The sequence below is a fragment of the Plasmodium cynomolgi genome, chromosome 10 (genome assembly GCF_000321355.1).
Source record: "Plasmodium cynomolgi strain B DNA, chromosome 10, whole genome shotgun sequence".
Lineage (NCBI taxonomy): Eukaryota > Apicomplexa > Aconoidasida > Haemosporida > Plasmodiidae > Plasmodium > Plasmodium cynomolgi.
In genome coordinates, this window is record NC_020403.1 from 269,263 (window position 1) to 280,164 (window position 10,902).

Genomic DNA, 10,902 nt, shown 5'->3' on the forward strand with positions numbered 1-10,902 from the left:
AAGGAAACAACAATAAAAGTAACAAAAGTAACAATAAAAGTAACAACAAAAGTAACAATAAAAGTAACAACAAAAGTAACAATAAAAGTAACAATAACAGTAACAATCACTATAGCAAAACGTGGATTGTAAACATGTTCGTGAATTTTGTTTCCCTCCTCACGACATCAGTTATTCACTTTTTCCCTCCTTTCTGGTTAAGTCGAACAAATTGCCAGAATTTTTTTGCCTGTTTTTTTTCAGTTCCGCACATATGGTCACCTTTTAAAGGAATGCTAATGGGTCCACGCGAGGCGCGGTATATATTTATCTATACCTCCGCAAAGGCGTAAAAAAATTACAAACTATACGGCCAATTTCCTCGCGCGATGGGTCTACGCCAACTGTGTGTGCGCATGCGCGTGTGCATGCGTGTGAGTATATAAAAATATTTATATATATATGTACACATATACATACATGTGTGTGCGTGCAACCCGAATTGAAAATAAGCACTTCAAAAAAAACCTTCCCCTTTCAACTTCTTATTTCTCTAAACAAAAAAAAATCATTAATTAGGGTTGTTGGAGGGAGGTTTAGCCAGCTATCTCTCGTTGTGTAGTGCGCCGTCAGTTTCCTGTCAGTGTACCGCATTATTTCATCCATGTCGTAGGAGCTAGTCTGCGCGCGCAAAAAAAAAAAAAAAGGAAAAATAGCTAGCCAAGTAAATTATAACGCAGACAAATTAGGAAAATGCCAACCGGATTTGCACCTACAACGTAACGCGACGTAACTCGGAAAAGATGCCTCAAAAAGCGGTGTCATGCACATGTGTGTGTAAAAACGACAGAAGCGGGGAGGAAAAAAAAAAGAAAACTTTTTTTTCCACATCAAGTAGTGCATCCGCATAACGAACGTTTCGTTCAATTCGTGGTGGTCCTTTTGAGCGTATACTATTTTTCGTTAACCATATGTTAAACGCGCAAGACAACCGCTTTTACGAGTATGCGTTGTAGATAAGAAGAGAGGTAAACGGGGTGAGGCGATAAAAAGGCTTTCATACAGGTGTGCATATTCATAAACATCAATGAGTATATATACATATTTTCAGCCATGTCCACACCTAGTTGGCCCCCTTTGCAACACTTACCCTGTATAACTTGGCGGGGTTCTTCTTCATCCACGCGACTTTCCTTCTTCTTGTTCTTCGATGCGAACTTTTTTTCTTCGGAACTCCATACAACGAAAAATTCCTTTTATTTTTGCACACGCCGTTATGGCCATTGACTTGCAAACTCAGTGAAGCGTTCAAAAATAGACTTGGCAATAGGGGAGTACTCGATTTAAATGCAAAAATAAATTTCAGGCCAAATGATAAAAAGAGTAAACAGCTACGTAGTAACATTTCTGATATGAACGAAATAAGCGCGGTGAAGTGTTTATCTTGCCTTCGATTATTTTTCCCGTGTGTGTTCCTCCCTTCAATTCGTTATTTTGATTTTCCCTCCCTTTTGCAGTAAAAAACTGCGGGCTTGGGAGGGAAGGAAAAGAAAGGAACATTTTCCTGCTTGTGCGAAGGCAAAACAGATTGTAACAGTTTATTTTGACTTCGTTTTATTTTTTTTTGTTTTTGCTAAAATTTGCTGCGGAATTGTTCGTAAAGGGGTGATTCATAAGGCGGAAAATTTCGTAAATTTTTCCCACTTTGTAGTCACCATATGTACCATTTTACTACTTTCATTTTCGCTGTGCCTTTTTTCTCTTCATAAAGAAAAGGCGTGCCATACTGTACGCGCGTGCTTGGAAGTTCGATCCCTCTCTGAGCTTTTCTTAGTATAAATGGCGTTCCACTGCGCAGGAATTTTTTTTTTTCATGAATAAACCCAGTGATATACAAAATGAGTAAGTTTTAAAAAGCGCTTCTTCTACTGCTTCATATTTAACACTCCTTCAAACGATGTTACAATTTTTTCGAATGTGAATAATTCCATGTTGGCCAAAACAAATTGTGCTAAGACATTTTTTGTATTTATCCCCACCGTAAAGCAACAACGGATAATGCATTTCATAGGAAGATATTGTGACTGTGTATTAATCAAAAATTTTCCTCGCCACCCCGCATACATTTTTTTTTTTTTTCACCCTTTAAACTATGCATTGACAAGAGAATATTATTTAGAAAAGCACGTCGGAATAACCTTTTCTCCATAGAGAGGGCATTTACAAAATGATGGACCACCGACAAAGGGGATGATGGTGACGATGCTACTCTCCTAAGACTACGAATTAAAATGTTTTCTTTTACAACTGTGGTAAGGAGACTCGCGACTGATAAATGTTTTTTTTCAGAGCGCTTTTTTACACATCCGGGATGTGTTGCCCGTCTGGGGGATGTAGCGAAGTTGCGCCTAGAGAGGCGGCACTCGACTGTTGTGGGTGAGAGCAGCTGCGGGGGGAGCCACAAAAGTAGCCCTGGAATCGGTCCCGAATGTAACGACAGTGAGTGCGCACCCCCTCACTGGATAAGTCGCAACGAGCAAGGGGGCAGCAAAACGGAGGTGCTGCGGGGAGCAAGTCATGTAGACAGAACCCCAAAAGGGGACAACGAATACCTGAGCATTTCCAAAAGGTCCAAAATGATGAAGTACATAATAAGGTTAAGGAAAAAAAGGAACTTCCGAAAAAAAATGAACTCCTTTTTTGTAAAAGAGTCCTCAACTATCACACATTTGGCGAGTAACCATAATCTCACATTTGAAGTTATTTTATCAAACAGCAGAAGTCTGTTGGACCATTTAAAAAGCAAATGCTCCAAACTGTATTATGCTGACATCGACACGTTAAATTACATTTTTCGTGACTCCCTAAAAATTAACAAAGAAGCGAAAAACGATGCTGTAGCTGTAGTTAAATTACCAAAGTCGGTTCCAGCAAAAGAACCCATCAATTTTTTGCTAGCTTTTGATAGAATACGATATGCGTACAACTTGGGGAAAATATTAAACACGGCCTACTCCATGGGTGTTGATTATCTCTTTTATGTTCACAACACAGTGGATCCATTTAACCACAAAGTTATCGAAATGACCAACGGATCGCATTTTCAAATTCCTTACCAGTTCGGCTCATATGTAGAACTAAGACAATTCTGTGATACACATAATTTGCTTCCAATGGTAGCACATACGAATGGAGTGAATCCAATCCACATTTTAAAAGCGACAAGTGAACAAGGGAAGGGAGTGTGTCTTATTTTGGGGAATGAATCCACCGGCCCGCACGCGGACGTGTTGAGCTTTGCAAAACCGTAATATAAAAAATTGAGCGCATGTGAAAAGTAGCAGCTGTGGGAATCCACGACGATATGCCTTTTGCAAATCGTTTCATTTCTGAGTTAATTTACGTGTTGGCGAATTTATCCCATCCCCTTTTTTTTTTTTCTCCTTTTTTTGTAGGATAAGTGTGCCCATGCACGAAATGACCAACTCTTTAAACGTCTCCGTGGCAGCAAGTATTTTAATTCATTACTTGAAATGCATGTCGTAGGTGAGTTTATCGCGGGATGGTTATTCGTGAAAGTGTGGAGACAAAAGGGTTAACCGTAATAATTGGGAATAGGGCAAACAGGCAAACGGGCAATCAGGAAAAATTACGAGCGCCATGGTGCTACTCGCATGTAGATGCACACTTGCAACTGCATGTATGCCACCACGTGGTGCTAATAACGGAAAATAATGTTCACCCCATTTAAGGTGAGTAAAACTCCGATATCGATCGTATTCGCTTTAGTAAGAATTTTTCCTTTTTTTTTTTTTTCCTACCCCACCAAACAAATGTGCATTAAAAATGCCGCATCCCCCGCTGAAGCTTCAGTAGAACACGTACAAATGGATTCTATTGGGTTCGGAAAAAACTTCACTCAACTCTCCCATGTTTTTGCCGAAACAGTTACTTTTACTACTTTACGTAAAGGGACAATTTAATTCAAGTGAAACGCTCCAAGATGTATGTAACAATGTATGGGAAAAAAAAAAAAAAAAAAAAAAATTGGCAAAATGATTCACAGATTCGATGTGAATTACGTACGCCGCATCGTAGAAGCAACATTGGGGGCAGCTGCTTAAGTATTTAAAAGGTTACAAAAAAGGGAGGCGTCATTTTATTTGCGCTTCGAAGTAATATAAAAAAATAATGTAAAAGATTACCAATTGTTGAAAGTAAATTTGGCAGCATTTATTGTGCAGCCTTCTTCCTTCTCTGAATTCTGCATCTCCTTTGCGTCGCATCGCATCGTGTCGTACTACATATCGCATCCGTCGAGCGAACCCCCCTTCGGTTGTATGAGATGCACAACGCGCAGGGGCTATTCCGCCTGGCTGAATAAGATCTACGCATATAAATATTCATCTGTGTTCGAAACAATTCTGTAAAAACAAGCTTCGGAAAATAGTTGACCCTTCGGATCCGCGACTTTTGAAAAGGGACATACTGCTCGGAAGCGAATCAGGGAGGGTCTCCACAGTAAGGTGGATTCGAAGAGAGGAAATCGCTTGAAAGATGCATCTAGTGAAAAGGCGCGTCTGTCGTGAAGGCATATCTGTGAAGTGGCGCACCTGGCGTGAAGATACATATAGCGAAAGGACGAACCCGGAGTGAAGGTACATCTGATAAAGGGAGAATCAGTGTTCAAACAGCATCTACCAAACGGAGCGCATGACGGGAACAAGTTCTTCTAAAAAGGTTGGATCTACATTCAAACTGCATCTTCAAAAGGGATCATTTGCATGCGAACTGCATCGGTAAAGGGTCTGTCCACAACGCCAGCAGGAACAAACCACGAAATGGTCGAGTGCAGGCGAATATGCGCAAACCACGGCGTCAAGGCAGTGTGCATTATCGACAGAGAGCTAGTGTGCATCTCCTTTGGAAATATAATAAAAATAATAAACGTAACAACTGTAGATGTGCTTCTACAATGTGCAGCCTCAACAAGCAGCAACATCTACGGATTGACATTTCAAAGGAGGTCCCAAAACGGTGGCATATTAATTGCCCATGGGGTGCACAAAATTTATTGCTATAGGCTAAATATTTCTTCAAATGGTAAAACTTGTGCTTTAAAACTTGTTACTAAGTACTGTACAAACAAATGGATACTACGGGCAAAGTTTTTGCTCCCTACTTATGAAAATATCGATGAGAGATATTACGATGCGAATGTGAAAGGAACTCGTGCCACAACGGATAATCGCAATGTGATTCTTCTATGCTTAAGCAATGGAAGTATTGTACTACTGCACATTTACAAAGGGATCAGCTCGCGGAAGTATAAGTTCAGGGGAATACACCTCCTATACAGTGCAGACATTTCCATTGATGAGAAAAAAAAAGTGTACAAAATTGAGGTAGCTGGAGGAACCCCTTTCAACAAAATATTATTATGGAATTTCAAATTGAGAAAAAACAAAAAAACTGTAAAATTTTGTCTTCCCAAAAAAATCACTTCGTTGGAACATGCTCAAGAATTAGCGGGACACAGAGGAATTATTTTTAAGGTCAAGTTTTTTGGAAAGCACAAATATGTCGGTTCCGTCTCGGATGACAGAGAGGGGCGCATATGGAGACGGATGTGTGTACAAGCGCAAAAGGAGCACCCCGTTATGAACACACAAAACGGAAACGAGTTGACCCAGCGCAACCTCGACCGCTGCCACGCTCACAAGCGCTACTACTACTACCACTACTACCACTACCAATGTGTTAGGGTACTAACTGGGCATGACGCCCGCATATGGGACATCGACATGGGAGTGTTCAACAAGAAGGTTTATTTCATGACATGCAGCGAAGACTCAACTTGCATTGTCTACGAAAAAGGGAATCCCCAGAATTACTTCCAATTCGGCAACAATAACGGAAGCACCGTCAGATGTATCTGCTTCCACGCACCTTTGGGGGTGATCATTTCGGGTAGTGACAATGGCACTGTGCATGTCAGGTCCCTCTCTTGGGGGGTTGGCAAAAATGTTGCCACTACTGCTTCAAGTGGGGGCCCCCCAAAGGGGGAACGCAGTGTTGCCTTGAATACCCCAAGGGTGGGCTCCAAAAATGGGGACGAAAATGGTGCCATTATTTCTTCATGCGGAGATTCCCCAAAGGGGGAACAGAATAATGCTGCTTCTGATTGTGCCACTGCCCCCCCCACCACTGCTGCTCCCCCACACGGTGTAGCTGGCCAACCGGAGCCAAAAAAGTGCACTCACATGATCCCTGCGCAAATAACGAATGGCGACATCGCGTGCAGGGGTGGCCATTCCGAAAGGGACCGCACTGATGACATCCACATGGCTGAGTCGAAAAGGGTGAACCGCACCGGCGATGAAAGCATTCCCAACGTTAATCAACGGACGTGTACAAAGCAGAGTACCCCCTGTGACCAGTTATCAAACGACTCGAGCAAGCAGTACACACGTGCAAAGGACCTGGTGGCGCAAAATGACTCCATCCACTTTGTAGTCGACTATTTGGAGGAAAAACTGAAAAGGAGTAACGACTGGATCAGGTCGGTAAGTCACGTAAATTTATACGACATAATAATCAGCACCAATGCAGGACGCATATACATCTTTAAAACGAAAGACACGAAAAACATAGAAGTGTTGTTAATTTATGAGGAGGAAAAAAAAAACTACTTCTTGACGTGCATGGATTTTCATGGCTTGGATTATATATGCCTCGGATTTAGCAACGGATTTTGCTGCTTCATTTTTTTAAAAAATGAAAATGCTGCGACTGAGTTGATAAAATCGGGTGAACAGAACAAGGAGCTAACTTATTTTAAGTGCTTCAATCACCGCATCAGTGAGATGTGTTTGGTCCCCCTGGCATCTGTGAATTACGATAGGTTGATTTCCCGTGGGGGGTATGACAATGTAGAAGACGTTTTGCACGCCTGGGTGAAGAAGGAGGTAGAGGGGGGGGCCTCCGATGGGAGCTGCCGTAGAAGCCGATACAACAATGGTGACCCTCGCGCAACGAGCAGCTTCTACCAAATTGCGTATAGCCACGAGGAGGACCCACGACAGCACAGAGAGGGCAACTCGCACGACACGCAGAGCGAAAGCAGAGTGGTGCACATCCGTACGTTACTCCTAGCCGTTTTTGACCACACGGGAGTTATTCAAATATTCAGCGCACAAAAAGGTGGACACAAAGTCGAAGCAAACAAAGTCGAAGCAAGCAAAGTCGAAGCAAACAAAGTCGAGGTAAACAAAGTCGCGCAAACAGACATCGACGTGAAGAATAAAAAGTCCAAAATCATTTCAGTGAATTACCTTATGAAGCAAAAAAAAAAAAATGGGTATCATATTTTTGGTAGGCGATGAATATGGGTGTATCTTCATTATCTATGTAAAGATACCCATTGAGCACAATACAGAGGAACTCTTTTACGACTTTCCTAATTCCTTTATCAAGTCGAAACATAAATTGCGTGTCCATAGTAACAGAAAAGTGTTCGACATTAAGATAATCGATCGGTTTGTGTACTCGTGTGGGCAGAATGGGCAAATCGTTAAGTACCAGCTGTATAAGGACGGAAATGGGGTGTATTCCTTGTACAGGCTGTGCTTAATTAAAGTTGGTTATTATACCTCCATTTATAAGTTGCTGCCCATGTCCGTTGGCAGGGATAGGGAGGTACAGGGGGGGTCCAATCTGGCCCTAGATGAAGAAATGGATCACGTGGGAAAAGTAGAAAACGAATACCGTGGACACATCACACGACGCGCGAACTCAACACTGAGGAGAAGCACTGCGCCCACACATGGTGAGGAGGAAAACACACAGAATATGTTCATTTGCTGCTTTAAGGATAAACAATTCGTTCTGTACGATTTGCAAAACAAAGTAGAGTACCTATCCGTCGAATGTGGTGGTTTCAGACGTCCCTTGAGCATCTTTACGAAATTTTCTCCAGGTTTGATGAGAGCATTTTCTTTCTGCTTTTGCAAAGAGAAGAATGTCCATTTTAGCGTGAAAACGTTGTGCAGCAATCAGCAGAGGGCCACCGTCCCGTACGAGCAAATATACATCAACGCGGGGTTTCACTCCAAAAACGTTTCCTGCGTACTGTGGGTAAATAAAAGATATTTTTGCACATGTTCGGAGGATGGAACGATAAAGATTGTTCACGTGAATAAGTGGTGTGCTACAAAATGGAAAAAGAAGTGTTCCTTAAACGGGGGGGAAAATACCAATTGGGGGAATAACATGGATGGAAGGTCGAATGGAGAACTCGGCGCTCCCTCTAAGGAGGACAAACCAAACGGTGGACTATCTAGCAGGATAATTGACGGCACAGAATTTTCACCCGGGAACAAGCATAAGCATTACTCTCCCTTCACCGGAGCATCCCTCAAAAGGAGCACACGTAAAAATTCACCCGTCAGGAAAAGCCAAATTAACTTCCTAAATCACAGAATGGACATTATCCAAAATGTGTATAACCACAGTGAGCCAATATTTTACATGTGCTTCTTGGAGAGTCCCTTTCACAATTTTAAAAAATTAAAACTGCTAACCAGCGTTGGAGCAAAAAACTCGATCAACATTTTTTACCTATATATGGATGCTCAGAACACACCAATAATTTATCATGTAGAAAAGGTACGAGTGCAGAAGTTCTCCAGCGATTTGCGCTTCCTATCTGTGCAGGGGAGGTTCAGTGTGTTACTTACTGATGGAAATAAACACCTCATTAGAGTAGATCTATTCGTTGGCACATCACTTGGGCTTATACTTCACTACACAGGCGACTATGAATTTTTGCATTATGAGAACATCATTTTTTCCAAAGTTGTGCAGCTGGCCCATCTAGTATGTTCATACAATTTGGGTAGCACCATTTTGGCTTTAAATTTAACGGACATTTTTTTGAGTGATTTTTTGGCAAACAGGTGGAAGGGGGATGCACACAATGGGTTACACGATGGGGAGGGCTCTCTACCAAGCTGCTTTTCTCAAAAGAGTGTTTTATTTGGAAACTCTGAAGAGGTAGAAAAACGAAACTGTTCATGTGAACAATTGGGGGGGCCCCTACACATGCGAAACGATAAGGACAATGGCAGCGTTGAAGATATGGAAACAAATGGAGGAGAAAAAGAAGAAAAATGTGAAAGTGCAATGTCCCCTCCGAGTAATAACGTGGAAGACGCACTTCAACGAGTAAGCTGCGGCCCTCCGAACAATCTGCATATATCGACTGAGCAACTTTTCCTAAACAAACGGAAGGGGAGTAAGATATTCCTGGGAGGTATACTATGCTGCGGATTAAATAACGGAGAGATTCATTTCTACCAGTTTGGCAAGAAGCTAGTGCCTCTGCTGGAGAAGGTGAAGTTGCATCAGAATGGAATAAACAAAATATGCGTTAAGAGGAAGAAGGACACATTAGAAGTATTCACCTGCGGGGATGATCAGTCCTTAAATGTCCTCACGGTGAAAATTTGTCCTCCTGCCGAAGCTTTACTAAATGGAGAGCCTAACCGTATACACCTGTCAGTTATACAAAAGAAGATTTTTATCAACGCGCATTTGTCCTCTATCAGATCGTTGGCCCTCTTTTCTAATTTCGTGGCAAGCGTCTCCTGGGATCAGTACATCTCCATTTGGAAGGTGAGAAGGGACAAGAATGAAAATATTTTTTTAAAGAGGGAAAAGAAAATCAAAATGGCTGTCTATGATGTTTCGTGCTTAAATGTTTATGTAATTAGGAAAAAGGCAATCCCCAAAATGGAAGCACCAAATGGGGAACAACCTCCTCCCCATTGTCTACCAATTGGCAGAGTAAGGAAAGGGTTAAAACGTTTGTCTATCCCCCCTCGACCCTCTCGCACTAAGGTGTATTTAACCGTGGCTGGGTCGAATGGAAGTTTGGAATCCTTCTGCCTGAATGTCGCCACATAGTTGTGGTGTGTGCTCATACTTCCCATCGCGTTCGCTATGAAATTGAGTTTGTGTCGTAGTGCTCACCTTGCACTTGGCAACTGTTCATCTATCGTACCCTATTCGTGTCATGGCCACCTCTTTGATTTTGGCCTCAGTCCCGTTTGCACGTACATCATGTGTGCTCCTCTTACATGTCTAGTTTTTTTTTTTTTTCGTTCTACAGTTTTCCATTTTTAATCTTAACACATGTTAACAAACACTGCCCAGGGAGAAAGAAAGCTGCCTCCTTTTTTTTTTTTTGGTCAATTAATCCGTCCGTTACTACAAACCTAGGGATGACTGCGTTTATAATTGCCTTCGCGTGCCCCTCATTGGTCACCAGCACGGTTGCTATCATATCCTCCTCCTTTTTTATTTGTGCAAAGAGGAGAGTAATTCGCCATCTGACGTTCAGTACAAAATTTTACGCTTATCCGTTTCGTTAGTCCCCCACTCTAGTAATTTTCACTGCACCGGTGGGTTGCCTCTTCATCATCGACCCATTGGAGCGACAGGTCGACATACGAAGTATTCTGCCACGCGGTTGCTACAAAAAATGTTATTCGATGCACAAGGGGAATTGTGCATATGCCCCTTTCTAGTCTTACCCAATTGAGGGGATCACTTCCATTTAGTGGGCTTAATCAGGTGGGTATATTTTACAAAGAGGTGAATTCGTTACAGGGTTCGAGAAGATTGACGAAACTAATGTAAACGCGGCACACAAATGGATAAAACAAAGAGTATGCATGCGTTGAAATAATGGTTTGCGCAACTAGACATGTAGTTAAAAAGACGGAGAGGTGCTGGTGTTGACGGGAGTGTTGAACTCACCTGTCGGAAGCGATCCCTTCGCTGTGCAAAAAGCTACTAGGTAGGTACATCCCAAAGTAGCACTCTTGCATCACCTTTGCATTTTTTTTTTTTTTTTTATTT

At 42.1% G+C, this 10,902-nt stretch overlaps 3 protein-coding genes across 3 annotated transcripts; 2 read left to right on the forward strand and 1 right to left on the reverse strand.

Moving 5' to 3' along the window:
* Positions 1–500: 500 nt before the first annotated feature.
* PCYB_101590 (hypothetical protein) lies at positions 501–1,741 on the reverse strand. Its single transcript, XM_004222708.1, has 2 exons — positions 1,130–1,741; positions 501–660 (listed from the first exon to the last, which is right to left on the reverse strand). Exons 1-2 carry the CDS (start codon positions 1,382–1,384, stop codon positions 517–519), a joined length of 399 nt encoding a protein of 132 aa, XP_004222756.1. The 5' UTR covers positions 1,385–1,741; the 3' UTR covers positions 501–516.
* Positions 1,742–2,328: 587 nt separating this feature from the next.
* On the forward strand, positions 2,329–3,288 carry PCYB_101600 (RNA methyltransferase; the record flags this gene model as incomplete). The annotated part of the gene is made up of 1 exon (XM_004222709.1): positions 2,329–3,288. A coding segment is annotated over one exon (957 nt), but the record flags the coding sequence as incomplete, so codon positions are not given.
* Positions 3,289–4,820: 1,532 nt separating this feature from the next.
* Positions 4,821–7,353, forward strand: PCYB_101610 (hypothetical protein; the record flags this gene model as incomplete). Its single annotated transcript, XM_004222710.1, has 2 exons — positions 4,821–5,972; positions 6,402–7,353. Coding segments are annotated over 2 exons (2,104 nt in total), but the record flags the coding sequence as incomplete, so codon positions are not given.
* Between the last annotated feature and the right edge of the window lie 3,549 nt (positions 7,354–10,902).

What these genes read in the sequence shown, in the direction of transcription:
- PCYB_101590 (XM_004222708.1), bottom strand. Translation starts at nt 1,384, where the DNA reads ATGTTACTACGTAGCTGTTTACTCTTTTTATCATTTGGCCTGAAATTT. An exon ending in ACCCCGCCAAGTTATACAGG is followed by an intron (nt 661 to 1,129) that starts GTAAGTGTTGCA and finishes TTGCGCGCGCAG; the next exon opens with ACTAGCTCCTACGACATGGA.